At 37.8% G+C, this 25,882-nt stretch overlaps 1 protein-coding gene and 1 pseudogene across 1 annotated transcript in view; both read right to left on the bottom strand.

The window, feature by feature from the left end:
* Positions 1 to 25,624, bottom strand: part of HPGDS (hematopoietic prostaglandin D synthase) — a 32,864-nt gene extending 7,240 nt beyond the window's left edge. The window contains exons 1-4 of the mRNA XM_037046093.1: positions 25,537 to 25,624; positions 15,861 to 16,002; positions 12,156 to 12,248; positions 6,764 to 6,873 (exon numbers count right to left, since the gene is read on the bottom strand). Of these exons, the coding sequence (XP_036901988.1) occupies positions 6,764 to 6,873; positions 12,156 to 12,248; positions 15,861 to 15,993 (336 nt within the window). The 5' untranslated portion in view covers positions 15,994 to 16,002; positions 25,537 to 25,624. The remainder of the gene's footprint in view (positions 1 to 6,763; positions 6,874 to 12,155; positions 12,249 to 15,860; positions 16,003 to 25,536) is intronic.
* On the bottom strand, positions 11,559 to 11,681 carry LOC118987100 (uncharacterized; annotated as a pseudogene).
* Positions 25,625 to 25,882: the final 258 nt, after the last annotated feature.

Here is a 25,882-nt window from a genome sequence, read left to right as displayed (position 1 = left end):
CAAACAAGAATAGAGACAGAATCGTGGGTACAGTGTTTTGATGGTTGCCAGACGGAAGGGGATTTGGGGGAATGGATGACGAAGTGAGGGCATTGAGAAGTACAAATAGGTAGTCACAGAATAGCCATGGGGATGTAAAGTACAGTACAGGAAATGGAGTAGCCAAAGAACCTACGTGCATGACCCATGGACGTGAACAACAGTGCAGGGACAGCGGATGCTGGGTGAAGGGGGCCATGAGGGAAAAATCAGGAGAACTGAAATAGCATAACCAATAAAATATAATTTAGGAAATAAAAAAGGAAAGTAAGTCAAACTCTACAATATTATTTAAAATGTATGTAATGTACTAATATTCATAAATGACCTATATAGGCATATCTTGTTCTATGGTACCTTTCATTATTGCTCTTTGCAGAAAGTGTGCTGTTTACTAATTGGAGGTGCGTAGTGACCCTGGGTTGAACAGTCTGTGGCACCATTTTCCCAACAGTATGTACTCACTTCTTGTCTCTGTGTCTCCTTTGGCAATTCTCACAGGGATTTAAACTTTGCCATTATTATTGTATTTGATATGGTGATCGGAGGTGGTCAGTGGTCCTTGATGTTACCATTGCACTTGTCAGAGGGTGTCCCAAACTGCACCCAGGTAATAAGACGGCTAACTTGTTCAGTGAACATTGTGTGTCCTGACTGCTCTGCCAAGCGGCTGAGCAGTCTCTCTCCCTGCTCAGGCCTCACTGTTCCCTGAGACAGCAATAGTGAAATCAGGCCATTTAACAAACCTACAATGGCCTCTAAAAGTTCAAGTGAAGAGCCAGTGGATGGGGCAAACTTCATTGTTATCTATTGTAGGAAAGTGCCACGGCCAAGCCACTGCCGCTGCCCAGTCAGCAGCCATGAACACCAACGCAAGACCCTCCACCAGCAAGAGATTACGACTCACTAAAGACTCAGAGGATGGTCAGCAATTTTTAGTGATAAAGTATTTTTTAAATTAAAGTATATACATTTTTAGACATAATGCTATCCCACATTTAATAGAATACAACCTACTATAAACATATTTTTTTTGCACTAGAAAAACAAAAAAAATGTGTGACTTGCTTTATTGAGATATCCATTCTATTGCAGCCATCTGAAACTGAATCCCCAATATCTCTGAGGTATGCCTGTAATAAAATCCAGCCTTTATTAAGGTAATTCAGGTAGTGGATAACTACTTCACCGATCTGCTGATCTACTTCCTATTATTATGATGCCATAGCTAGGCAATACAGATTACTATAACATAATGCCTTATATTTGCAAGAGCATCATTACATATTTACACACATTTGCCAGATCTTGTAAACTGAAGCTGGAAATTTTGTCATTATCTTGACTTTATATTCTTTCCACTGTTCTATGCTACCTTTCTACATAAGGTTCTCCGTGGTTAACGTATTCTTAGTTTTAAATAAAACAGTGTGAGTTCCCCTGCCCCTTACACAGAATTTCTGAACCAGCACAAAGGGCCCAGAGCTGTGCAGCGTTTCCCACAGCTCAGCTCGGAGTCAGTGGGAAATGTCCCGCCAATACAGCTGTCTCAGAATAGCTAGAAACAGGAGTTGAATGGAATGGGATGTAGCTGCTGGATAGCTTCCTAAAATTCCTGTCTGCTCCCTGGGATAATTCCATGGCTTTTTCTAATGTGCATTTCCACGGCTGAAGGGACAGCGATGCCTTTTACTGGGTACATGCTGTGCCGAGTAAAAATCTCCTCTCCCGTCTATTGACTTCTCCTTCCGCCCAGGCTCCCTGTACAGGGTTGGTGAGTCATCTCAGTCTAATGAAGAAGCGAACAGCAGCATCATTAGTGTGCAGGCGTCATTTTAAAGAATACTCACCAAAATAAATTAAGTAAAGATGAAACAGGATTACACATCCTTCCCACCCTCCCCCCAGGTGTATACTTTTTGAAATGCGTTTTCTTACAGATCCTAGACAGCTACTCTTGTATTTGGTGGACTCTGTAATGTACCGCCTCCTCCAGAGAGCTATAAATTGGGGCATTACTGAGAAGTAATGCCTGAGAAGGCATTACTATGGTATTCTATGAACTGACTTTCAGAAGCATTATTTTAAAATCCACACTACTAAAATCACAGACTATTGGAAATGGGCCATGAGCGTTCCTTCAATTCTGCTTGCCCTCCATCCCACCCCCACTCTTGTTCTTCAGATGAGGAAACTGAACCAGATATTGCATAACCAAAGAAATGTAGTGGTAGGATGAAAGGTTATCAGGGTGACCAATGTCCAGAGACACTATTTTGCCTTTTAAATCAAATTTAAATTAATTTAAAAATAGGAAATGAAATTATTAGCAACAAATATAAAAACATTTTTGATTATGTATATGTGATAGATTTTAAACATTATTGTTGTTCAACTACAATTGTCTGCATTTTCTCCCCGCCACTCGCCCCCACCCCAGCCAAACCCATCTCCCTCCCTTGCTTCCACCCTCCCCCTTGGTTTTGTCCATGTGTCCTTTATAGTAGCTCCTGAAAATATGTGATAGATTTTTAAAGCACATGTAATAAGAAAACTATATTCATTTTCATCTTTATTGAATCGATATTCTGCTTTTGAAAATTCTGCCTGACCACCAGGTGGCAGCAATGCAACCCACTACAAGGAGATTAGGGGATGGAACAAAAGCTCTGTGCAGTTTTCTTTGTATACTAGCCAGGCTCTGCTCATTAATCAGACGGTCTGTAGCTATTTCCAATATTTCTGCTACAGGTTATCCCTTCATATGATTTAGTCATGAACTTGGATTATGTTCTGTAAAATTTTTTGAGGTCAATGATATGTAAGAGCATTGTTATTCTAATACAATAGTATAATGTCACCCTTATCATAAACACTCAAAGGGCATTTTCCTCTGCGAGGTGGCCACAGAAAGGTACAAAACAGAGACATAGATCATGGTAAGCTCATAAGTAGACAGACTGCCAATCAGTGGGGTCTTTGCTCTGTGGGATAAAATCTTTATATACTTTCCCCTAAAGTTGGGATTAGGTGTCTATTTGTCTGTGCTGTATTTATAAGGATATGTAAAATATACATGTCACATCTGACAAAAGAGAAAACAATGAGCGCAGGACTCAACAACGACACTGTAATGATTATAGTAGCTAATGTTTATGGAACACCTTCTACCTCGCCCTAGGCACTTGTTGCCGTTTAATCCTCCCAACATGCTTCCAAGGGCACTGTGTGGTATCCCCACTTTACAGACGAGAATTTGAACTAGTGATAAGGAGGCAAGTGACAACTAGTGAGAAGAGAATCAGGATTCAGGCCTCGTATTCCGACTCTGGAGTCCAAATGCATCGCTATCATCAAAGCCGAACTTTCATTTAAGACTTTGTCCTGACTGGTCATGGGTGTGAAGATACACACACACCTTACATTTAGGTCATGGAATTAGTAAATGTGAATATTTTCATGTTTAAATATCTCTATTCAAATCAGAACATCCTTGTTAAATAAACAGTGCTTAGAATAAATACGCTTACATGTGTAAGACTGCCAACTGTTCTGTTTTATATCCAAAAGCTTTTAGATATAGGCCTTCCGCTATGAAATACACAAAATATTTGTGCCCAGAGTGAACATGGCACCCGGCGGCCGGGAACATGGACTCTGAGTCAGAGCTGGAATTCCTCTGTGCTACTTACTGGCTAAATAACCTTAGGAAGTGACCTACGCTCCATGAAGCAGAAATTAAGAAAGTATTCTTAATTTCTTCATCTGGAAATTAAGGATAACAACCGTTTCTCCCTAAGGGGCTACTCTGGGAATCAGTCACTAATTTAGGAGAAAGTATGTGTAGACGGTGAGGCTAAGAGTTCTCTCGCCAGGCTGACTTGTTACGTGACACAGGCAGCCATGGACTACTGTTTCTGTTGCTGTATCTGCGACGTGAGAATGACGACAAAAAGCACTTCCGTTCCAGGAGGCGGGCTGACTGACTGAGGCGGTGCCTGTGAGGTGGTTAGAGCAGCACCTGCCCAGGTGAGCGCTTGGTGAGTTTAGCTCTTCCTATCACGTGGTCGAGAAATATCTAGTGCCTACTAAAATAAGGCGCTGAGACAGATGTGGAGGTGGACCAGGGAATAATGCAGAGGTGATTCTTACCCTCGGTGCGATCTACTGGAGGAGACAAACAAGTAAATATATTCTAAAATATGGGTTGTGATAAGTACCCTAAAGGAAACCACGAGAGACTGTAATGGAGAATAACCAAGATCTATTTACAGTTCTGGATAAAGATGGGGAATATACATATATATTCCCCAAACTATAGTAAATGCATCTTTTTTAAAAGATAGATCCCAGAAGGAGGAGGAAAATTGGAGAGGGGATGAGCAAACAAAACTTGAAGCTGTAAAGCAGATGGGTGAAGGGGAAGCCAAAAACTAGCACCGTCTACCCCACGAACCTCTCAAAGTGTGCGGGAAATGGCGGGACACATCTAGAATTGGGAGTAAGGGGGCAAGGGAAAGGGTAAAGTGAGGATTGGTGGAAAACTGAAAAAAAAAAGTCATTTTAGCCTAAGATTTCCTCCTTCATTTTATGCTGCTAGACACGTTAGCAGAAGGCTGGCAAGGGTGCCACCGACGATCTCTGGGTCGGGAGTTGTCAGACATGATGTTTTTAAAATGAGGAGTATACATGAACGCACGTGTACTCAATGCCCACTTCTGAGGCTCTCAGCTCTCTCCTTGCTCTTGTCTGCCAGCGCACTGGTGGCCAGGCCGCTGTGTCTCTGGGCAGGAGACTGAGAGTTTCCTCTAATACTCGTTCTAGCGTGAGAGGGGACACTTGAGGATAGTGATACGGAGACGTGTTCGCCCTTCGAGTGGCCTAGTCGTGCTCCAAACCAACAAACTGCATTCACATGCTGAGAACCGTGAGTGAACTTTTTGTTTTGTGCGTGAACTTCTAAATTTTTCTACCCTTCATCATGGATTATAAAGGGTGGTCTGATACCCGGGGAAAGACAGAGACCAAAACAAAGAGGAAAAATGGCAGCTTTTAACCAACATACAACAGGTGGGGAGATGATATTGTATCCATGAAATAAATATAAAATAATATCTTTAAAAAACAGAGAACATCATAGAAAGATCTCTTAACAATTTAAAAGCACAATATCAGACATTTAGAACTCAAGAGAAGGGTTATTGAATAAAGTTGAGGAATTCTTCCTGAGAGTAATACCAAAAAAAAAATAAAAACCCCAAACAAACAAAAAAGAATGGGAAACAGAGAAAAGATCCAATATTTGAATAATGAGAATTCTGATATAATGGATCAAAGAAAAGAGGAAAATTATCAGTGAAATAATTAAAGGAAATTTCTAGAAATAAGGTACCCAAACCCCAGATTTTATGGGGCCCGGAAAAGAGATAGCACAATGAGTAGCATAGGATCACAGTGAGCCCAACCACTGCGTTATTTCAGAGCACAGGGCCAGCGGGCCACCAGCTTTCAGAGAGAGAGGAAAAGGTGGCATCCAAAAGATCAGTAACTGGATCAGATTCCAACTTCTCAACAGCTAGAAGACCATAGAGGAGTGCTTTCCAAATACTCAAGAAAAATTGCTTTCAACATAGAATTCTATACCCAGCCAAATTAAGAACTGCATATAAAGCTGAAAGGCCCCAAACTTTTCCTGCGCTCAGTAAGCTGTCAGAGGATTGTTCCACTTAAGAAGGATAGAAACCAGGAGAATGAGTTCAGGAAGGGACCAAAAGAAGCATCCAAAATGACAATAGAGAGTCCAGGATGACAACTGTGTACCAGCCTATGAGGCAGCCAAACCAGAGTCTCCAAAGAGAGATCCATCCATCCTGCCTTCTCTCAACATATCTCCTGTCATCAACACTTTATTTTAACCTTGGTGATGCTGGAGGCTGCACTCCAAATAAACAAAGGAGGGAAAAAAGACAGAGCATGGCATCCAGCAGACAGGACTCCAACTCAAGGGAAAGATGCCACTGGGACGGCAGTGAACAGAAGTGTGATGCTGACTGTGGTTCAGAAGCCTCAACAGCTCTGCAGAGGACAGTGAAGGGCTCTGGCCACGAGTCACCAAGAAAATAATGGAAATAATAGATTATGGCATCATGGACTCTGTGGATAATTGCATTGGTAGGCTGTTGGATCGTGTGGGAAGGTTTAACAAAAACAAAGCAAATGAAAGACAATTACTAACTTTGAAGACGAAAGTAAGAAAGGAAGTATCAAAGTATACTACAATGCACAGCATGGGGACACTAATGTAATCACTGAATAGTGATTTCACCAAAAGATTTTAATACAACTGTGTCAGGAGTTTAGGGGAATAGGAAGCAGAGAGAATAACTATATAAGAGTGAAATTCTTACACCATAATAAAAAGCTCACAGAATCTAATATTAGTGAATCAAAGTAAGCCATTTTACATATCTTATAGAAGTATGGAGATGTGAAAATCCTAAAGAAACAGCTAAAAGTGTTAAAAATAAGATTTCATCTTAGGGGTTCTTGTGGAGAAGTTAGGCAGAGAATCACTGTACCTTGTTTTAAACTTTTTAATATAATTTGATATTTTTAAACTATAGGTTTGTCTACCTTTGATTAAAAAAGGACTTAGAAAGCACCCAGCATAATGTCTGGCAAGTGGGTGTGATTAGTAACGGTAATCGCAAACGAATCACATTACTTTTACGTCCTGTTTTTTCTCGGCCCAGGGAAAGCGCGACATGAGATCGTCCAGCGTGTCCACAACAGCGTCCACCTGGCATTGCTCCAGTTCTGTCTCCCCAGCCAGATCTGTGGGATGGGGAGAGGACATCTCATGCTCACAAGCAGGTTCAACTTAATTTGTCGTCTTAAAACACTAGTTTTCAAATAGGCAGTATATTCCTACAGTTCACAAATTCAAAACAGTTTGAAGCAGTAGACAGTGAAGACTAACTTCCACCCCTGTCCCTGTCCACCTCATGTTACTCCTGCTTACTACCATATTTTTATTAATTAGCTTCCTTTGTGTGCTTTCACGGTTTTGTTGTGAAAATAAGAATAATATCCCACTCCATATGTACCTCTCCCATTTTCCCTAGAAACTTCTTTTTTACAAGTCTTCAAGGCTATCCTTGCTGTTTCACCGGCTCCATGTGATTCCATGGAGAAGGGCTACAATTTATTTACCCTCCACTGATGAGGTTGCTTCTAATCTTTTGAAAATACAAGAACACCAGAATAAATAACCTGTATATATATCTTCATTTATTTTGTAAAAAATAATTATTTTCATTTTTGCAGACAGTTTTTGTCAAGAGTATTTGTTTCTAGAAACTACACATTTAAAATAAGAGAAGTGTTTTTTTTTTCTTTCTTGCCATTCATTAATCATCATTGTGCTAAGGAATCATTGGCCATCCTAAATATTTTCTCATTGGTGTCAATTTAAAATCCTTCAGTGTGGAAGAATTTAAAATAGATTGCTTTTGTTCAATTGTGTGTATTTACTAAAAATCAAGGAAGTGTACACTGACAGTGAGTGAATTATATATAAATCACACCTCAGCAAAGCTGTTAAAGGGAAAGAAATGCTTTAGACTTTTAGAGTCCTTCTGTAAACGCTCTCTATTTTGCATATGTGATACTCGGGCTGGTCTTCTGACTTTGAAAAGTCTTTCCAAATACATCATGGATTCTCTTCAGCTGTTTTCATCCCTACATTCACTTCCATGCTCAAGGTTTTGGCCATCACTTTTATGCAGATGATTCCTTATCAATACTTTTAGTCCTGAAGCCCAGGCCCACCGGCTCAGCCTCCTTTTGGATAGCATGCTGTGTGTCCTTTTTGGCCGCTGAACTTCCTTCAACAAGCCCCATAAGAAATATTTATAACTGTGTGTGGTGATGGATGTTAACTATATTTATCATGGTGATCATTTATCAATATAAATGTATAGAATCATTATATTATATACCTGAAACGAATATAATGTTAAATGCTAGTTATGTCTCAATTTTAAAAACATACAATTGCTTAAAAAATGACATCCATACTCTGAATATTTCTTGCCAGATCCCAATCTATTTTTCTGCCTCATTCTGCTACTCCACTCTGCAAATTTAAACTGTTCTTTGTCTCATACCATTTTCTCTCTGCTTGGAATGTTCTAACCCAGAGAAAACGGTTAAAGGTGCGAGCGGTGGGGCCCCACCCTGGGACTATCGAATCTCCATCTCTGAAGTCAAGGCAGAGCATCCTGTGTTTTAGGAGCCCCCAGGCTATCCTGACGCATATAGCTTTTGAGAAACACTGCGCAAGCCCAAATCTTCCTTTTGAAATTCTAGGCATCCTTTACGCTCAATTCACGTGTCCTTTTCATCTCAAAGTCAAATTTCCATAAAGTCAGAAGAAATCTCCATCTCTTCTAAACTTCCAAAGAATGTCATTTGTTGAAATATGTGTTAGTGCATAGAAATTTTTTATTTTTAACATGCATACATTACTTTGGTTTGGAAATAAAGGCCCAGTAATTATGACCTATTTTATTTGTGAGCCAAATGTGTGTCTGCGGCTTGAGTCACAGCAGCTGCTGCAGGGCTGCAAGGTAATAGGCTCGGAATCAGGGCATGGCGATTCTGTAGACTGATTAGGAAAAAAAGACTTTAAAAGAAGCCAAATGTAGCTTTTTACTCAAAAACAATGTTAGGGCATTATGAGGGGGAAGAGAAGACAAAAGAATGTAGGGTGGGAGAAAGGGCTTCAGGCAAAGACCAGAACTAACAGTTTCATTTCTCTTGATCAACGCCTTGGATGCAAGTGCTAACAAACCAGCCCAGAAGCCAGCTACCCCCTAGGATGGCATTCAGTGGAAGCAAATCAAACAGCCTCTTTCATTTTTCCAGTGTGAATAGGATGAAGAACTTTGAGTACATGATTTAAATGGTCTAAAGAATTTCAAACTTCATATGCCTTATAAATGTCCTGTTAATCGTCTCTGATCCACTCTTGATCCACATGCTAGCAAGAGCAGTTTCAGACATACTTGTCCAATTTTTCAGCTACATTCCAGTAAAAATTTGGGGAAAAGGAGGTGTGGGGCAAAGAGGGGAGTGGGCCATATAAAATAAAATTAATGTCTAGGAAACTCATGGGAAGTTAAATCAGGACAGAGACCCAAGATGGCAGACGAGTAAGTGGAAGCTACACTAACCTCCTTCCAGGACCAGTTATAATGTGGAATTGCAACAAAATTGCAGAGAAACCATCCTGAGTAACCGACTGAACACTAGCTGGAGAGAAGCCTCATAACCAGTGGCAGACAGAGGAAACATAATGTCTCCTCTCTTAGTCTTTAGGACGGGCTTTGAACTAAGCAGGCACTCAAGATCACATTAACTTCAAAGACACTATGATGCTTTCCCCAGACACCCACATTTCAAAAACAACTCCTAATAAGGTAAACTCTGCTGATCAAGATACTGATGGCTAGAATTAGGAGTTAAAATATGGCATTAGGCAGCCTGAAAGAAAAGGAGAAGAAAAAGATGGGCCTAAATGAAAGTTGTGGAAAGAGAGCTGGGGAGCAGAGAGGAAGAGTGGGAAATAGAGGATTAGAAAAGATTTAGGAGGAAATCTGGAAAGAAAGGAGAAAAAACTTCGGTACAGTCTCAAGGCCAGAAACCATGATGAGAAAAAAGCAAACCTGGCTTCACACATCTCCAAGATGATCCACATGAACATATATGATTTAGACTTTAGAGAGTAAGGACAAGATGAACTGACTAGGTCTTGTCTTATTAAATGACCAATACTTTATACGTTCACGGGGATTGTGTAGAGAAGCATATATGGTCCCTTTGTAGAAATATGGTAATTGCTATATTTGAATTTCAAGAAGATTGTTACTACTTGTTAATAGATTAGTCATAGAATTTAAAGGATTTTAATTTAATAATTTTTATTTAAAATAAGATAGAGAAACCTCTGAAAGATCACGCAGAGACAAAAAGGTGCCAAAAGCATATTTTAGTGGCCAGAGGGATTCCTTGAGAAATGTGGGGTCTATACCCCAAGCTGGGCTCCCCAGCCTACAGCAGCACAGCCAGGGAAGGAACTCAGAGACCATCAGCCGAGAAAGACAGCAGGGTTTCTGTCTGCAGGGAGAGGTGGCTGGAGACTCTGAAAGCCTCTCAAAGCCAATGCACAAGATTTTGTTGGCAGCCCCTTACCCTGAGCTCTGTCGGAGTCCGGAGCAGAGTGGACCAGAGATGTATGAGGAGAGTCTGGGGCTGGTGGCTCTGGGGAGAGAACTGGAGGAACAGCTGCCAGGATCCCTGTGCTGAGTCGTTTCCCACACTGCAGAGGCCGCCTTTCTCAGGCAGAGCAGTCCTCTCCAAGTGGCACCCACCTGAAGGGAAGCAATAATCCCTCCTGCAGGGATTATTCAGTCCCACAATGGAGTTTAACCAGGCTGTCGATTACGGTTTAAGGCTATATCACTGATTAACTTTAACAACTAAGGTGGGTCTCTGAGACTTTAACTGACCCTCCCCTGGAGCAGGCGCTGGTGGTAAAAGCCAACCTTAGTGTGCAGCCAGGTTCTTTCTGCACACAAACGGGCCCAGCAGAGGGAGACATACACTGTGGATCCTTGATAGATTCAAACAGGTTGCTCAGGGCCAGTCACAAACGTCCTCTGAGAAAGACCTGCACCAGGGTCTTTACAATCTACCTAATACATAGAAACAAATACAAAGAAAACAGCCAAAGTGGGAAGACAAAGAAACAGATCCCAAATAAAAGATCAAGAGATTTCTCCAGAAGAACTAGATGAAATGGAGACAAGCAATTTATCAGATAGCAAGTTTAGAGTAATGATTATAAGGATACTCAAAAGCACGAAGAAAGACATGGAAACCATAATGTGGACTTGAACCCATCGGATCCGTGTTACCTCCTCGTGGTGAACAGCACGGTGGCACCAGAAGAGCGACTCCCTCCCCTCCCACCCACCAGGCGCTGCAACTTATGTTCAGAGGCAAAAAGAACAAGGAAGAGATACTTCAACAAGGACTCTTTGGAACCGATTTCACATCCTTATACAAGTTATGTGACTATCTGACTTCTCCCCATCTGGACATCTTTTGTATCTTTTCAAGAAGGGACTCCTTAGTTCCCATCTATGAGTAAGCTGGGCAATAACTGACAGGCAAGGGAGCACATGGGAACGGCACACAGAATGCTGTAGATTCCTCTAGCTCTCAGGAAACACCACGTGTCCAATGACAGCATGTGCTCAACCCCAGGAGGTGGGACTTGGCCAGACGGAGAAGCTACCCCTGTGTAGGCTGTTTCTGTCACTCAGCTCCAACTGACAGAGGATGTGTTTTCCCCCAAACAAAAGGGTTTTGGTTTTCTTTGTCAAAAAAAGGCAAGTCCTTCAGGGATGGCCTGGGTAACTCACTTTACACACTAAAGATTGCTTTTATCTCCTGAAACTTACTTTCTTAGTAAGATTCCTTTCTACTTCCAGAGACATCACTTGCTTATATTCTATTAGCAATAATCGCGCCTGGGATAAACCTCATTGGCTACGATACTGCCACTGCGCAAAGCTCACTTGCTTATATTCTAATCAAACTGTTTTTTTTCAANCAGAGGATGTGTTTTCCCCCAAACAAAAGGGTTTTGGTTTTCTTTGTCAAAAAAAGGCAAGTCCTTCAGGGATGGCCTGGGTAACTCACTTTACACACTAAAGATTGCTTTTATCTCCTGAAACTTACTTTCTTAGTAAGATTCCTTTCTACTTCCAGAGACATCACTTGCTTATATTCTAATCAAACTGTTTTTTTCAAAGTCAATGCCTCAATTAGAGGAGAAATAAACTGTGTTGAAGCACACACACACACACACACACACAAAGAAAGTCAAATCAGGACATACGGTACATTCATACTTCTCTAGCATTGATTCCATTCTTTGCACTATAGTGTTCAATAATAAAGTTATTTAATGGATATATATATATATACACACATATATATGTATTTTATCTGTTATAAAAAATTCTAAAACACAATAAACATGTTACCTGTGTTTTTGGTCAAGTATCTTGCTATTGCTAGGCTCTGGTGAAGATAAACTCCATCGACTTTCAAAATGGGGATTTTGCCAAATGGAAGAGCTTAAAATAAAACAAGCAAAGAATCAACTTCCATAATAAAATAAAAAGTTAAAATACTTCTGTTGTTTACTGATAATTGAAAACAAAGCATAATTTTATTTTTAAAAAATTTGTACTTACTGATTTTTTTAGAGAGAGAGAGGAAGGGGAGAGGGAAAGACAGAGGGGAGAGAGAGAGGGAGAGAGAAAGACAGAGAGAGACATTGATTTGCTGTTCCACTTATTTGTGCATTCATTGGTTGATTTTTGTATGTGCCCTGACTGGGGATAGAACCCACGATCTGGGCGTATCAAGACAACACTCTAACCGACTGAGGTGTCCAGCCAGGGCTACAAAGCATGATTTTAAAATCATGGAATTCTTGAATATTTATTCTAAATGGGACATAAAGCACCTGCTAATAGAATCTTTACATTTTTTAAGTTTTAAAAAATAGAGTTGTTTGTTAGAAGACCTGCTATAAAGTTAATGACAGAACCAGGTTTAAAGCCCAGATTTACAGTGAAATTCTCTATATCATAAACTATTTCATATACTTATATATGCTTACCATTTAATTTCTTTAAAAAAAAAACCCTTTTTAAATGCTCCATTAATTTTTCAGGCCTTAATCAGAGGTCACATTAATTATTCTTTAAAGCCATACTCTGAGTAATATGGAGAGTTTGACTTATGTTGAGTTATGATTTAGAAAATCATGTTTTATATTGACCCAGCAATTCCACTCCTGGGAATATACCCTAAGAATCCCAAACACCAGATCAAAACAATTTATGCACCCTTGTGTTCATAGCAATGCTATTTACAATAGTCAGATTTGGAAACAGCCGAAGTGCCCATAAATAGAGGAGTGGATAAAAAACCTGTGGTATATTTCCACAATGGAGTACTCTGCAACAGAAAAAAGAAGGAATTCCTGACTTTTGCAACAGCATGGATGGAACCAGAGACTATTATGCTAAGTGAAAAAAGTCAGTCAGTGAAAGAAAATACCCTATCACCTCACTTATAAGAAGAATCTAATGAACAAAATAAACAGACTGACAGCAGTAAGAAAGAAGCATGGAGGTGAGGACTGACTGAAAGAATATGGAGACTAGTCAACATACGTGAAGGACCCATGGACATAGACAACAGTGTGGGGATTGACTAAGGAAGTGGAGGGTGGGCTAGGTGCAGGGGGGCAAAAGGGGAAAAATGGGACAACTGTAATAGCTAAGCAATAAAATATTAAAATAAATAAATAATAAAAAGAAAATCATTTTTTGATGAGGGACTATTTGAACTATAGAGTACGGCAGTAAACATATTTGTACAAATACAGGAGAGACTCATAGCAGATATCATATTAATATTTTATCTGTAAGTCTTTGTTTTGTAATTTAAACATATTTTTGTCAGAAAGTAACATAGAAAAATTCTATATTAAAGATAAATAAAATAGCATACCACATAATTATAACCATTTTAGTATTTAATTGCTTTCCCACATATATTTGAAAAATAAAATTATACTGTATATAGTTGAGAGTTATGCAAAAGATACAAATTTTTATCCTCTTTCAACTATTTTTGTGCTGGGCCTCTGTTATTTGAAACTATAACATGGCCATCACAAACTTTAAGATCCCTTTCAATTGTATAAAAATATTAACACAATGCAGCAATTCCATTTTCAATAACATAAGGAAAAGTTAAGGTAAAATAGGATATAAGGCATTCTAAAACCTTATATCTAAAATGTGTAATTTGGCCCTGGCTAGTGTAGCTCAGTGGATTGAGTGCAGGCCTGCAAACCAAAGGGTTGCTGGTTCAATTCCCAGTCAAGGCACATGCCTGGGTTTTGGTTTATGTCTCCAGTAGGGGCCATGTGAGAGGCAATGACACATTGATGTTTTTCTCCCTTTCTTTCTCCTTCCCTTCCCCTCTCTCCAAAAATAAACAAATAAAAACTAAAATAAATAATATAATATAATATAATATAATATAATATAATATAATATAATGGGTAATTTGTTACATGCATTATTTCCACAACTTGAAAACCATCTTGAATTAATTATGTTCACAGAGTTAAAAACCCCACATAAAAATTCTGATATTGGAAGAAATACTTGAACATTAATATCAAAGTTTCATGAAAACAAAATAAAATATTCTATCCTAGCAGAGAAGAATTCTCTATAAGAAAAAAAGTGATACAGAGGCAGTGACTTTTAAGGAACTCATGCTTCCAAAGGGAATATAGGAATATTTATTGCTAGTATAGCATTTATCATGGTATTATTGTTGTTGGGATTATCTACAAGTGCAAAAAACTTGGGCCCTAGTATTAAATTGACCAGTGTTTAAAATCAACTCTACCTTACTAGGGCTGTGACCTTGGAAAAACTACCTAGACTATGTGTGCTTACAGTTATCCCAAGTATGAAACAGAAATAACAATACATTCCATGTAGGAATGCTAGAGAAATTAGACGAAATCGAGTCTGTAGAGTATCTACCAAGTGCCAGATAGTCTTCAAGTAGTCAATAGTTGTTTCCTTCATCTTCATCTCTATGTAATTTTGTAATGATCCAGTCAGAAATATATAGATTTTACACATATCATTAATATTTAGTTAGTATTTCTGTGTAACATAGCTAACAGATGACTTACAGCTTCCTGAGAACACATGCTGTTGTTTGTTCAATGTAATGATAGTTTCAATTCTTCCTCATTGTCCTGAGCACTAAGTAGCATGTTTTAATTGGGTTACCAGCCTGATTTGCCCATTTGTTCTTTTCTCTCATCAAACAGATCCCAGTTTTGTTTGCGTACCCACCCCTCTTTCATATTGTCACGTGCCTCATAAAAATTGATTCCATCTCCAACTCAGTGGGGAACTAGATGGTTTTAAGGTTCTTTCCATCCCCTTTGCCAATGACTGATTCAGAAATGGACACGTGACTCTGTATGAGCCAGTGAGACATGAGAAATTAGCTGAGGTCTTCTGGAAAAGTTTTTTCTTCATTCTTCTGGAGACACTTACGGAAGTAGTTTTCTCTCTTACTCTTCCTCATGTATCCTCTTATCACTGCTGCTCAGGGTTCTGCGGCTGGGGCTGCAGCACACACATTGCTACCAGGTCCATGAGGCAGCCAACACCCAGAGGGGGAAAACAAATACAGCCATCCTTGGAAAACTGTTCTACTTCTGGATTTTCAGTTATGTGATACAATTTATTTCCTTATTATTTAAGCCATTTTGAGTTGGTTTTCTGCTGGAGCAGCACATCTGATCACTGACAAAACATTATAGATATCAGTAGAAACCCCGTCCAACTCCAGTTGCCAAGGATGTTGACTTCAGTATTCCCCCATTTCAGCTCTTATGACAAAACTTCATATTGGTTTATCTTTATATTCTCTTTCTGCAATGTTTGTATTTTTATCTCTAACATGAAATTTTCTGGGTCTTATAGCATTTATTTAACTTGCCTGAACTGCTGTTTCCCAATATAAAGCTATGTGAGATTAAAATCCTTTATTTTTTTCATTTACCTGAGGAAAGTAAACATTCTGAAAACACTTTTTTCTACATTTTCATCAACTATTTTTGTGCTACTTACTTGGTTTGATTTCAGGCCAATCAGCTTGTTCTATTCTGTGGTCTTCATATTTTATATCCAAATATGCAAATATGTAACGAATAATTTCAGCTCTCCCCCTCATATTAAAATATGTGAGTTTATAGCTTGGCATTATGTAATTCTGGAAAGAGAAAAGTGGAGACATTATTTTTGCATCCCTCTAGAGATATTTCAGCATTTTTGTTTGGGAACATTTTGAAAACTTTATGGCATCTTTTGAGATAACTGCAGACATTTGAAGGTATTTTAAAACCAGAGTTATAAATCACCATTGTAATAGGATATGGGAATGACTTGAAAGAAGATTGTGACTCTCTTTTTAAGAATCAGCTGGAACATTCCAGTGAAATAACCAAATTCAAATTTTATTTATAAAAAGACTTCTCAGTAGGAGGGTATGTACACATGAACCTTAAGAGGATGGAGTCAAAACTTTTTATTTGTAGATGTTTTTGTCATGCTACAGTTACTTGTAATGGATGGTGTTTGACATTTGGTTTGTTGTTTACTCTGCTGACACAGCTGAATTTGTGAGGACAGGTGGGTAAGGATCGCAAGGGACAGGAATATGAGCCAACCATTGCCAACCTGTGACTCCCTCTTGCTCCTCATCCATGGCTTTCACCTCTAGGAATCAAGGGCTCAGGGAAACATCACTTTCTTTTCTTTCTCACTGATCCATGCTTCAGGTTCTATTGGGTTGCTTGCACCATGCAAATATGCCCTGTCTTAGGGACCTTTGTTGGGATGGTGCAATGCTGAACATATTTCTCCACTTCCTCATTAGAGGAGCAAGGGAGAAAGAAAGCAAAGTTTCTATATTTCAGAGAGTTTTCTAATACTAGCTATATTGGCTAGATGTAGGTCATTTTAATTTTATGAATGTTACGTGACTTGTATAATGTCATTTCCATTGTTGTTAAACAATTAATTCTTTTTAAGTACTACTAGTAGATTTATAGTAATTTTATAATAATTAGGCAACTGAGAAAAAACATTATTATTTGAAATTCAGTTCTTCCATTAGTTGCTACATATTTTTGGTCTAGTCAAAAAAATTTTATTGAATTTTCAATTCCACTTTTTATAGGTAAAGATACTAATATGGACTTATTAGTATTTAATATGGATTTGTTTATTTATTTATAGGTAAAGATACTAAAGAGGTAATACATGTAAAGCATTTAGAACAATGCTAAACACTTAGTAATTACTAGCTATTGATAATAATAATTCTAAACTGGTTCTATAGTGAGAATAAACACTGTGAATACAACACACTAAAAATAAATATAATTATAGTAATTTCATAAATAAAAGTCATATATAACATCAGATAAAAATGATAAATCAATTATTTAAAGTAGAAAATTTAAATATTTTATTCTCTACTAAGGAAGTCTTCAAAGATATTAATGGAATATTAGATAAAAAGAAAAGTTGGGCTCAAGCCTCAAAGTTCCACCTGAAATCACAGCACACAAAAGGTCAAACACAAATCATAAAAATCTATCTGACCAAGTTCATCTTTCAAGGTCATGCATTTGTGGTGTCTATCTGTGGACAGGGTGATAGAGAGAAAAAACTGTCTGGTTGCCTATCTAGACCCCCTCAGGATACAGGAAGTGGGGATGATGGTGATTCCTATGGAGTCAGTTTCCCTGGGTCCAGGTCCTCCATGTCCAGATGTGGTGGACTGGAGGTGGTGCTCCTTGTCAGAAAGAGTCACTCTAGTCATTCTGTGTTCTGTCCCACTCCCATTAGCCCGTCCAGTCCCCACCCAAGTGAAGCGTGGTACATGCCGCACATATCAGTATGTGAGGGAATGTTCTCAAAGAGAGAAGAATTCACTGGACTAAACTAACAAGCATTCCAAGATTTACAGCCCCAAATTCCTTCAGGGAGTAAGCACGCATACAGGAAGCTCAAAGCTGGGAACTAATGAGTTGCCCGTCACTACAATGAGAGTATTTTCAAGTTCCTAAGAAATGCTGGGCTTCAAAGTAAATAGTAGAAAAGATATGAGAGTACAAAGATATAAATTAAAAATGTGAATTAGTAGATTTCCTTCTGAAAATAAAGATTTTATGTAATTGTAATAAAGAAAAAATTCTTATCTAGGAAATAAAAAGCATAGACATTACAGCTCCTTCATCTGTGTTTTAAATCTCAACCCCTCCCCCACAAATCTTCAGTGTGGGACAAGTGTCATTCTTTGTTGTAGCTTCTATTTGAAAAGCATTTTACATACTTTTTTAAACTTACTTTTGTGGACATATATGCATGACCCATGGACATAGACAGTGATGTGGAGACTGCCTGAGGGAGGGGAGGGGCTCAGGGAGAGGAGGGTAAGAGGGGAAAAATTAAGACAACTGTAATAGCATAAATGATAAAATATATTTTTAAAAAAGAAAAAATAAATTGACTTTTGTTGTCACAGGTCAATAGTTCCAAGGCAATAAAGAAGTTACACATTTCTCTTATAAACAGTTTATGCCTATATAGATTCATATGTGTCCATTAAGGTCAGCATTAACATTTAAACATATAACTTTTTATCATTTGCTCAAATGCCACACAAATATCAAAGTCTAACTCCTGAATTCTGCATGAAACCAAAGGGGTTGCTTATTGTTAATTTGCAACATAATGCTATTTTACATTGTATTTCTTTTCTCTCAAGTAAAGAAGATATTTTAAAAATCTTGGCATAGATTGGTAGTTATCTACATTTCTCTGCAAATATGCCTTTAAATCTAAGATTTGGCACAGGCCCACTAACATCTGACAAATGTTTATCTTGCTTTCCAGAACATCCTTTCAACAGTCAGAACTCATTAATGAAGCTGGACTGGCACATCACATTCTTGTATTTACTTGTAAAATTGTATTTTCTAATGAACAAAAATGTGTTTTCTTGATTTCTACATCTATAAATCCCAAACTTGAAGACCTGTTTTTCAGGATATATGTGCACATTTTTATAACCAAAAAAATAAAATAAAAAAGAGTAAGGGTAAATGTAGTTGGAGTTATTTACTGATTTTAAATATCCTTTTTATATTTTGTAAACCTTTTGCATAAAAACTAACATTAGGAATTTCAAGTAAATGTTTCTATGGCCAATTAAAATAGATAAGAAAATTTACAACAAAGATAACTATAGAAGATAGTGTCTAGAATAATATATAACTTTCCCTCTTATTGCATTTAGCAGTATATCTCTGTAACAATAATTTCACTGTATTGAAGAATGTATTTCATAAGAATGATAGACCAAAAGGAGGGAAGTAAAATATACCCCAGCCTTCACCAAGGGATGCAGCAAAGAACAAGTTCAAGGGCAAAGGGAAGGTATGATTGTGGAGTCACCCTTGCCACTTACTACCTGAATGGTCTTAAGCATGTCACCTGTTCTTAGCCTTAGTCTCCTCACCTGTAAAAGGGTAATGAAAACATTATGTGTAAAATACAGTGCTTGACATGCACTATAAGTTGAAAAAGAAGAGAGAACAGACACTTCTCCAAAGAGGACATACATAGGACCCATAGACACATGAACAAATGGCTCAACCTCTCTAGTCATTAGAGAGATGCAAATGAAAACTTCAATGAGATACCACTTGACAATGATGAGACTAGCCATTATTAACAAATCAATAAACAAGTGTTGGTGGGGTTGTAGAGAAAAGGGAACCCTAATGCACTATTAGTGGAAATGCAGACTGGTACAGCCACTGTTGAACACAGCATGGAATTAGCTCAAAAAACTAAACATGGAACTGCCTTTCCACCCAGCAATCCCACTGCTGGGATTATACCCTACGAATCCTAAAACAAACAAACAAACAAAAATCCTGAAGCACCAATACAAAAGAATCTATGCACCCCAATGTTCATAGCAGCATTATTTACTACAGCCAAGTGCTGGGAGCAACCTAACTGACCATCAGTAAATGAGTGAATCAAAAAACTATGGTATATTTACACAATGGAATACTATGCAGTAGAAAGAAAGAAGAAACTCCTACCTTTCATGACAGTATGGATGGAACTAGAGAGCATTGTGCTAAGTGAAATAAGCCAGGCAGTGAAAGATAAATACCATATGATCTCACCTATAAGTGGAACCTAATCAACAGAAGAATCAAATGCACAAATAGAACCAGAGACTTGGAAATAAAGAACAAACTGTCAGTGACCAGAGGGGAGGGGGGCAACAGGGGAAAGAAGGGAAAGGGGCAAGCAAAGGAACATGAATAGAGGACTCATGGGCATGAACAATGGTGGGGATTAACTGTGGGAGTTGGGGAGATGGGGTTGAGGGGAGCAATAAGGGAAAAAGCAGCACAACTGTAACTGAGCAACAATAAATTTAAAAAAAAAATAAAAACAACACACAACTAAAAAAATAGATAGTGATCTCCTAATGACTTCTTAGCAATGACGACTAATCTCCTGAGCCCTCATGATGACCAGCAGGAGACTCCTCTAGGTAAAGATGAAAAAAAAAAAAGAAAGAAGAGAATGAAAGAAAGAAAGAAAGAAAGAAAGAAAGAAAGAAAGAAAGAAAGAAAGAAAGACGAGAATGAAAGAAAGGAGAGACTGAAAAGGGAGAGAGGGAGGGTGAAAGAAAGGGAGGTATAGTACCTACCCTAGTAAAGAAGACACTCCAGCTTTGTGTGATATGACTGAATTCAAATCCTCAATATTATTTTCTTTAATAAACCTAACCTTCTGCAAGCACATAAAAATAAAAATGAAATATAAAAAGAAAATATATAGTTAGGATTAAAAGATGAATTTTGCCTAGGCCAAAATGAACAGAAATGAATACAGTAAGTGGGACTCGTGAGAGGTGGAGGCCACGCAGGAGTTTAGCTTCTTCAAAATGAAGGAAAATGAAATCGTGCATGCAAGGCAGAGGGTGCCCTGGAGGGGATGTATTGTTGGAAATTAGGGTCTGGCAACTATTTCTATAAAATGCTTTAAAAGTTCAAATTGAAACCTCTGGTATAGCTGATAAAGAGAAAATATATGAAAAGTCACTAGTAATTAATATTACGAAAAGAGGTCATAATAGCTCAGTGGATTGAGTGCAGGCCTGCAAACGAAAGCATCACTGGTTCAATTCCCAGTCAGGGCACATGCCTGGATTGCAGGCCATTTCCTCAGGATGGGGTGTGCTAGAGTCAGCCACACATTGATATTTCACTCTCCCTCTTTCTCCCTCCCTTCTCCTCTCTTTAAAAATAAATAAATAAAATCTTGAAAAACAGAGGTCACAATAGCAGATAAAGCAGATCATGAAAAGTCATAAGCTACCACTAAAAATAACTCTATGTCACTGAATTTAAACCCTTGATGGCAAAATTTAAGAGGTATATACATTAACACAATCAAATCAAAGAGAAACTGACAGCCTGCATTTAACAATAACCAGTAAAGAAACCAAATTGGTAATTAGTTATACCCATGAAAGATAAAAGACCTCGATAACTTTGCAGGTGAGTTTACTGAGTCTTCAAGGGAAACGTAATCCTTGGTTTCTGCAAGTAGTTTCAGAGAATTAAACAATGGAGAAAAGTCAAATTAAAAGAGGAAGTTTATAGATTAATTTTACTTATAAATAAAGATACAAATATCCTAAATAATTTATTAGCTACTCAAATTTAGTAGTGTATAAGAAGAAATAAAATACAATAACAAGATAGGGCTTATCCCAGAAATGAAAGACATTTGAACACCAAGATACCTATTTGCATAATATATGAAAGTAATAGGTTAAAAGAGAAAAATCATATGTCTATTTTTTTATTAGATGCAAATAAATGCTTTTGAAAAAATTCATAAAATTAATTTCTCATTTGTGCTAAAAAATCTTTAATAAAACAATTCTTAGCAAACTGGAAATGAAGAAAAACTTCCTAAACCTAACAGAGTCTCTACAAGAAAACTCAGAGCAAAACATCACACATGGATGGCTTAGTTAACTCACTGAGGTAAGACAACAATAAATAACATAGGTAAGGAGTGGAAAAGAAAAGACAAAATTGTCCTCATTTGCAATGATTGTCTGTATTCAAAATCTAAAACAGTCTACAGATACACCTGATCCTAAATTTCAAATGGAAATGCTAAGGACCAAACTAGCCAAGACAAATTAAGAGAACAGAAGGAAAGGACTGGACCTACCAGGTAGCAAGAGGTAGAAAGAAAACCTTGCAATTCAGGACTAGACATACAAGGGTGCATAGCATCTCAAAACGGAACCTCAGATATACAAAATAGACATGACATTATAGTGGGGACCTGAGGGGGCCAGACTAAAATGGTTCTGAGACAAAAGAGAAAAAATACACTTAATTAGATACCAACTTTACATAATACATGGAAATTACATCGGGGTGGGTTATAGACCTAGATATGATTTGACTGGCCTAGGCAAATTCTAGTGCCATGCTGGCCTCTTATTTCCTGTTAGCTTCATTTCTGAGTCCTTCCACTGTCATTCTGCGATAAGAATCCCATGTAGATAGGGAAAGCTGCATACATTTCCTGAGATGATTCAGAAACAGGAAGTTAAAAAGCTGATCTTACTTAAAGATCTCCTTTACACCTAAAACTAACCACTAACTTCCTTCCACTCCAGAGAAAGTCATATGAAGTTCCTGACTCAGCAAACAAAAAGCCCTCTTAGAATTCTGTCTGAAAAAATAAAATACATAGTTTCTCAAAAAAGCATATGAATAATGACTAATATCCTCGATAGAGACTTTCACACATGAACTTATATGAATTGAGCCATTAAATGCAAAAGAAGATTTAGCTTTAACACATGTAGAGCTAGCTTAGAAATTAAATCTCTTACATGGAGCAAAAACAATGAGCATTGTGTTGGAACAACTGGATATAAACAGACAAAGCAATGAACCTAGATGTACTGTAAGCCTCACGTTTCATACAAAATTAGTGATAAAGAATCATGGACTTAAAAGTATTGTAAAAACTATAAAACTTATAGAAAAGAACACAGGATAACCACCAGTTGGACAAAAGAGAGTTACTGGAAAAAAACCAGTTGAACATTTCTCTGTAGTTTTAGTCTGTATCCGGGTTGTCTATTTTCTTCCACCGAACTGCGTGTTTGAACCTTCACCAACACCAGACAGTATTAATTACTCTGTTCAGTAAGGCTTGGAATCAAAGAGACTTCTTGCTTCTACTTTATTCTTCTTTTTCAAAATTGTTTCAGGTACTTCAGTCCATTATCTTTCCATATATGTTTTACAATAATCTTATCTACATATACATCTTGCTGGTGGGATTTTGATGAGAACCTGTAGAAGCATAGCTTGGAGTTGTGGATTTGCTTTTAGACTACTGCACTAAAGCAAATACTGCAATAAAGCAAATCACACTAAAAAATTATACGTCATAAATAAATCTTTCACATGGAAACTAATGGCATTTTTGAAAAGCTCTGTCTTAGGTATTTTCTTTCTTTCTCCAAGGTGTGTAGCTCTTTTACTTCATATAACAACAATACATTTCAGTGTAGTAATTTGATAATTTATTGTAGTTGCAGTTTGATAAAATATGAACTATCAGAATAAAACTAGTTTATTTTAACTAAGCCAATATTTTATTTTGTACACTGTTGTAAGAGCACAGTGAAATAGTCTCAAAAATTCCAGTGTTTGTGCCAGAAAGGTGATGACAATCCAAATGTAACTCTCTGGCGAAGCAGGCTAATTCATATTCACTTATTATGTTGTGCACCTTAAAGGTTTCATCAGGTAACTGGAAAAGGGGATAAAAATTTTGGAGTAACTTTGATGAATAGAATACTTACAAGTAAGGAATTATTAATCATTTTATAACTCAATCAGAACTTAAATGCTATTTATCCTATTTTATTCATAAAGTGTTGAACTATATGAGTGAGCTCTTACGCTTTTTTCAAAAATAAATGTTTATTTGCCTATCTTCTTTTTTTTTAAAGATTTTTATTTATTTATCTTAGAGGGGAAGGGAAGGAGAGAGAGAGAGAGAAATATCAACGTATGGTTGCCTCTCATGTGTCCCCTGCCAGGAACGGGGAACAGGCCTCCAACCCAGGCATGTGCCCTGACTGGGAATCGAACCGTGATCGTGTGGTTCACAGGCCCGTGCTCAATCCACTGAGCCACACCAGCCAGGGCTGAGCTCTTACTCTTAAATAAAAGGAACTTCAAACATACTTGGGAATTCTGGATACAATTTTATATATTCCTATGAGTTTTATTTTATATTTTATGCCTATGAGGTTTTTAGAAAGATTATATTTATTTATTTTTAGAAAAAAAAGGAAGGAGAAAGACAGGGAGAGAAACATCAATGTGTGGTTGCCTTTCACTCACCCCCTACTGGGACCTGGCCTGCAACCCAGGCATGTGCCCTGACTGGGAATGAAACCGGTGACCCTTTGGTTCACATGGCAGAACTCAATCCACTGAGCCACACCAGCCAAGGCCTATGAGTTTTAAGTATAAAAAGGCTTAAGTACTTGTGACTTTGGGAACAGATCTTTGTGAACATCTTAACATGACTGTTAATAATTTCAAATTCACAAGGCAAGTTATCTAATTTCCTATCAAAGACCAACTCAAAAGTCATTTAAAACAGTTGTCTGACATTAAATCCAAAGCAAGAGGAATCACTGAAATATCTTTGGGGGGTTGTGAGTTCAAATTTCTGGCCTGAGGTAAATGCCTTAACTGATCTTCAAAAACAAATGATGATAGAATGCAATTTTTGGCCACACATAGGGACACTTCAGTAAAATGAGCCTTAAGGGATAGAAAATATTACAAATAAAATACCTGAATTTTTTATTTTTTTGCTTGCCTAAAAGTGGCTCTTCTCTCCAGGAGATACTCAAGTCTCGTACAAGTGCGGGATCAGCATCTGTCTACCCCTGAGAGTAAATGCCCCTGTAAACTGTGTCCCCTAGGTGCCTCACTAGCTTCACTTGCCCCCTCCTAGTCCTGCCCTTGGTGGTGAGGACTTACAACAAAGTTTTGGCCAAAATTTACTAAGCATCCACTATGTGCTAGTCACCATGCTAAGAATGTTCGATATGTTAAGTCTTTAATTCTTCTCCACAGAGACACGGCAAAGTTGCCCACCCATGCCCATCTTCCCTCTTCCTTCCAAATAATAATAATAATAATAATACTCTTACACAGGGTGACAGGGAAGAATACAATCCTTAAACTTTAAAAAATGGAAAGTTAAGAACTATGAAATTCTTTATTGCTTCACATATTAAAAATATCACTTGGGAAAATGCCAGAACAATTTACAAACCCTGATTAAGACAGGATTTTCCCTCTGGTATTGACAGTATTTCCTATGTTAAAATCCACTTTAAGTATCTTTGAAAATCTCCTACACTTACATTTCTTTTAGAAATTATCATTTGATTTCAACTTTGCCACTAACAGAGAGGTTCCAAATGAGGCAAGATCCAAGTGAAATGGTGAAAAAGAGTCGTAAGACAGTTGTTCAGTCACACACAGAGTATGACAGTAATAAAAATAAAACCCTAAAGTAAGGAGTAAAGGCTATTTCATTTCTTATCTTTATAGAGGTCAATCATATCACTTACTTGTGCTGTGTCTCTGTGGAATCTCTAGTTTCTTCTATGCCCAGTATGTGACTGCAAGTAGTCAACTGCAGACTGACTACTTATATGAGTAACTGTCAGTCACAAGCCAATGAGAGAAGAGGCAACTGACTTTCACCTAAGTCTCTTTCATTTCTCAGATGCAAAATATCCCTGCCAAACAGTTCAAGCCTGCAAAGACTTCTGGTTATTCTTGGAATTTTATATGATCTCTATGTATACCTAACCTGACGTATTTGCATACAGTTGGTAAAGACAAATACAATGGTGTGATGTGTGTCTATTGCTACATGTCCATTTATCTTTAAGGTCTCCAGCATGGGCTTCT

Source organism: Sturnira hondurensis, unplaced genomic scaffold, assembly GCF_014824575.4.
Source record: "Sturnira hondurensis isolate 20B ecotype Veracruz unplaced genomic scaffold, ASM1482457v3 Scaffold0004998, whole genome shotgun sequence".
NCBI lineage: Eukaryota > Metazoa > Chordata > Mammalia > Chiroptera > Phyllostomidae > Sturnira > Sturnira hondurensis.
This window is presented reverse-complemented; position numbering and strand designations above follow the sequence as displayed.